The sequence below is a fragment of the Anolis carolinensis genome, chromosome 3, assembly GCF_035594765.1.
Source record: "Anolis carolinensis isolate JA03-04 chromosome 3, rAnoCar3.1.pri, whole genome shotgun sequence".
Lineage (NCBI taxonomy): Eukaryota > Metazoa > Chordata > Lepidosauria > Squamata > Dactyloidae > Anolis > Anolis carolinensis.
Window position 1 is genome coordinate 60,593,614 of NC_085843.1, and position 4,314 is coordinate 60,597,927.

General features: G+C 43.1%; 1 protein-coding gene across 1 annotated transcript; it reads left to right on the top strand.

The window, feature by feature from the left end:
• The first annotated feature begins 529 nt into the window (after nt 1–529).
• Nucleotides 530–4,028, top strand: LOC134297421 (nanos homolog 2-like). Its single transcript, XM_062974978.1, has 3 exons — nt 530–2,398; nt 2,528–2,566; nt 2,653–4,028. Exons 1-2 carry the CDS (start codon nt 1,775–1,777, stop codon nt 2,555–2,557), a joined length of 654 nt encoding a protein of 217 aa, XP_062831048.1. The 5' UTR covers nt 530–1,774; the 3' UTR covers nt 2,558–2,566; nt 2,653–4,028.
• The last annotated feature ends 286 nt before the right edge of the window (nt 4,029–4,314 follow it).

Consider the following 4,314-nt stretch of genomic DNA (forward strand, 5'->3'; position numbering starts at 1 on the left):
GCGGTGTCCTCTGGTTTTCTCTCTCTCTCTCTCTCTCTCTCAGGGATGCGTGCCGGCAAACAGTGGCCGGCCCGGCTTAATGTATGGGCCTTGTCGCCTGTGGCTTTTTTCTTTCTTTTCTTTTCTTTTCTTTTCTTTTTGCTGCCTCTCGGCCTACGTGGTCGGGTTTCCCACGATGCACCGCCTCTCTCTTCTCTCGCCGGCTGTCGTTCTTTACCCCTTTATGCGATTTTGCACAGAAGCCTCCTTTGGGGCGGCGGCCCCTCTTTCTTCCTCACAGGGAAGCGTGCCGGCCAACGGTGGCACGCCTAGTATTTCAACGTGTGGGCCTTGTCGGCCTACGTGGTCGACGTGTTTCCCACGATGCACCGCCTCTGTCTTCTCTCGCGGCTGTCGTTCTTTACCCCTTGGTGCAATCTTGCACAGAACCCTTCTTTGGGGCGGCGGCCTCTATTTCTTCCACTCAGGGAAGCTTGCCGGCCAACGATGGCCGGCCTAGTATTTCAGTGTGTGGGCCTAGCCGGATGTGGCTTATTCTTTCTTTTCTTTTATTTTCATGAAATCAGCGGGGGAGGATGGGCGGGTTGTGTTTCCACAGAACACCACTCAAAGAAACAGTTAGCGGTATCCTATACTGTTCTAAATTGCTCGACAACATAATGATAGAATCATAGAAACATGGCACCAAACATCATATAATCATAAAGCTAGAAGAGACCATCCAGTCCAACGCCATTCTGCCATGCAAAAACAATATACAGTAGAGTCTCACTCATCCAACACTCGCTTATCCAATGTTCTGGATTATCCAACTTATTTTTGTAGTCAATGTTTTCAATATATTGTGATATTTTGTTGCTAAATTCGTAATTAATACGTAATATTACTGCGTATTGAACTACCTTTTCTGTCTAATTTGCTGTTAAACAAGATTTTTTGGGGCTTAATTTGTAAAATAACCTAATTTGCTGTTCAAAAGGCTTTTCCTTAATGTCTCCTTATCATCCAACATATTTGCTTATCCAACGTTCTGCTGGCCCGTTAATGTTGGATAAGCGAGACTCTACTGTATCCAGAAATATCTGGTGCTGTAACCGATATATCATTTACCGTCCCGGAATACTAGCCAGATGGCCCATGAATGGTCACAAAAGTCATAGAAATATGGTCACAGAAGTCATGGAATAATAGAAACATGGTCCCTAAAGTCATAGACTCAAAGAACCAAGTAACAGAATCATCCAAAAAGTCCTAGAATCCTAAAATGATAGAATCATAGAGTCATGGCGCCAAACATCATAGAATCATAAAGGTAGAAGAGACCATCCAGTCCAATGCTATTCTGCCATGCAAAAGCAATATAACACTCTTGCAGGCTTCATCATTACTGGATCCGTCCTTCAGGACTTTTGCAAACGTTGGATGTGCAATGTTGCTATTTCATCCAAGGCAGAAATTCAACTCATTCTTGGATGGACAAACAGAACCACAACTGCTAACGTTCCCTTAAGGCAGTGTTTCTCAACCTGTGGATCTCCAGGTGTTTTTACCTACAGGTCCCAGAAATCCCAGCCATTTTACCAGCTGTTAGGATTTCTGGGAGTTGAAGGCCAAAACATCTGGGGACCCACAAGTCGAGAACCACTGCCTCAAGGGAGAAACTGTGGCATTACCTCCGAAGTTAAAAAATTGGAAAAACCAAACTCTTCCTTGAAAAGCTGTGATTGTCTAGACATGTGGGGGTTAAATCTAGGGCAAAGGAGGGTAAAAATAGATGGGAGGGTCCAATGTGAAAGGTTTGGAACCCCTCCCCTTATATATAAAACAAAGACTCCGCCTCCAATATGTGGCATTCAGTGTGTGTCCACACCAGGGTAGAATTGGCACCATGCTCTCCAGATCAGCCATGCACGTGCCACATTATGCCCCTTCCATGTTCAGGGAGTTTGACAGATGGAAGGGCTATCTGAGCCTTGCGAAAGTGGTTACGGAGATCATCGCGGAACGCAAGAAGGTCCCATTTCCATCTCAGAGTTGGGACACAATGGAGTACGACATGCAGCTAGTCCTCAACGAGGACAACTTTGAAACAGCATCACAATGGGTTAATGGAAGCAGTTCCAGCAGCAAGAGCTCCAAAGGTAGTGCCAATGGCCAGGCTTCCCAAAACAAGGAGATTTGCAATTTCTGCAAACACAACGGGGAATCCAAGCAGGTCTATTCGTCCCACCGGCTGAAGGGGATGGACGGCACCGTGGAGTGCCCCATCTTGCGCAAATACACCTGTCCGCTCTGCGGTGCCACGGGCGAAAAGGCCCATACTTTAAAATACTGCCCACTGAGCCAAGGGAAGAGGTCGCTGTATCGCAAGTGCGGACGTAACTCGGCTGGACGCAAGGTGAGGAGATAAGAAGATCAGGAGAAGACCGAAGCATTTATTCTTAGTTTTAGTTTGACTTTGTAAAAGAACAACATTTGATTTCGAGCATCATTAACACTCTTTACATTTCCTCCCACTTTGTTTCAGGTTTGGAGAATGGAAGCCCAATTCTCTTAGACTACATTTGTGAGTCCAGAAATGTTTTTTTATGTATATTGTTGCCTTCTTTCACATTTGTTGTACCTAGGTTAATTATATTGTGTTTCTTTTAGATGTGTCAGTTGCCTAGTGTGATGATTCATGGGCCCTGCAGTCCTATTCCTGACAGTATTGTGGCAGATGAGGAGGAAAATATGGAGTTTTCCCCAGATTTCCGGTCGGAGTCAGAGCCTTGGCAGCTGCCTGAAGTTCTAGTCCAAGAACCAATTAAACCTGACCTTGGTGGGAACTCTCCCCCTTATGGGAGAAAACAGGCTTACACGACTGATAGAGGATCGAGAGAAAAATTTAGAAGTAGTGCTCGCCTTGCTGCCAAATATGCCACTGATTAGAAGTATTTCCCCTGAGAAAATACGGGGAGTCTTGCACCTGCAAGCTGGTTTCCTTCGCTCCCTGTTCTCTAGGGAAAGTGATTGTTGTTTGGGGAAACGAGACCCAATATAGGGAAATTGCGCGAAGGATTCCTTGCGGAGTCAATTCGTCAGCTCCTGGAGAGAGGTCATGTGTGTGTGGACTTCGAATCCTGTTCCTTGCCTCCTGAATCTAGTTCCAAGCCTTGTCCTCGTCTCACGGATTTACCACAGATCTTGTTCCATGCTTCAAGTTGCTTTGCCTTTAGCCACAGCTCCAGCCACGTTCCAAGTAACTTTCAGCCTTGTGTCAAGCTTCATTGGATTCAAGACTTTTTCTGTTTTCCCAACGCTTTGCTTGGCAAAGCGTGTGTTGCAGTTATTGGATTATAATCTTTGGACTCTAATATTTCATATTGGACAATAATCTGCTGGACTATATTTGGCCTCATTTGAAAGGTCTGCTTCTGAACTTTATTCTACACTTGTTTTTATTGACTTTATATATTCCTTTAATAAAGATATTAGATAGAATCTGGCCTCAGTGTATGGTTATTGGTGCCCAGCAGCCTAGATCCTGACACCTTGTATCATGCTTTTTTATACATATAATCATGTTTTTTACATATGTAATATCACGTTCCTTTGACATATGTAATTGCCTTATATCATATTTTATATTGTGTTTTATATATGCAGTTACTTTACATGTTTCTTTTATGTATGGATGTATAATTTTTACATGTTTAATTATATTATTTGCAACTATAATTGCCTAATATCATGCTTCTTTTATATATGCAATGACATCATGTTTATTTAACGTATATAAGTGCCTTATATCATGTCCGGGTTATCATGTGTGTCTCCAGAGGGATGCAGCCCTATCCTTTGCAGGGAAAATATAGAAATATCTTCTAAATGGCTACTGTCTAGAATTTTGTTTTGTAAAGAAAGGAAAAGTTTATATGCTATTGGAAAGAAAGATACTATTTTATGTTTAAATTTTGGAAAGGAATAGAATTGGTTATTATTACTGTGGTCTAACCTTCAATTGTTTGCAAGTTGTTCTAAAGTTTGGATCGTAGAGTTTAATAAACAGAGTTTATGGTTTTGGCATCAAAACTGTTCATGTTGTGCTTAAATGGGATTGAATTTTCTTTAATTTGTGGCCCATAATAGGCTGGTTATAAGCCTGATCTGGAAGGCAGCCAAGGCAAAGACCATTGAGCTGCTGAACTTGCAGACTGAAAGGTCCCAGGTTCAAATCCCGGGAGCAGAGTGAGCGCCCGCTGTTAGCTCCAGCTTCTGCCAACCTAGCAGCTTGAAAACATGCCAATGTGAGTAGATGAATAGGTACCGCTG

What these genes read in the sequence shown, in the direction of transcription:
- LOC134297421 (XM_062974978.1), top strand. Translation starts at nt 1,775, where the DNA reads ATGGGAGGGTCCAATGTGAAAGGTTTGGAACCCCTCCCCTTATATATA. An exon ending in GTAACTCGGCTGGACGCAAG is followed by an intron (nt 2,399 to 2,527) that starts GTGAGGAGATAA and finishes ACTTTGTTTCAG; the next exon opens with GTTTGGAGAATGGAAGCCCA.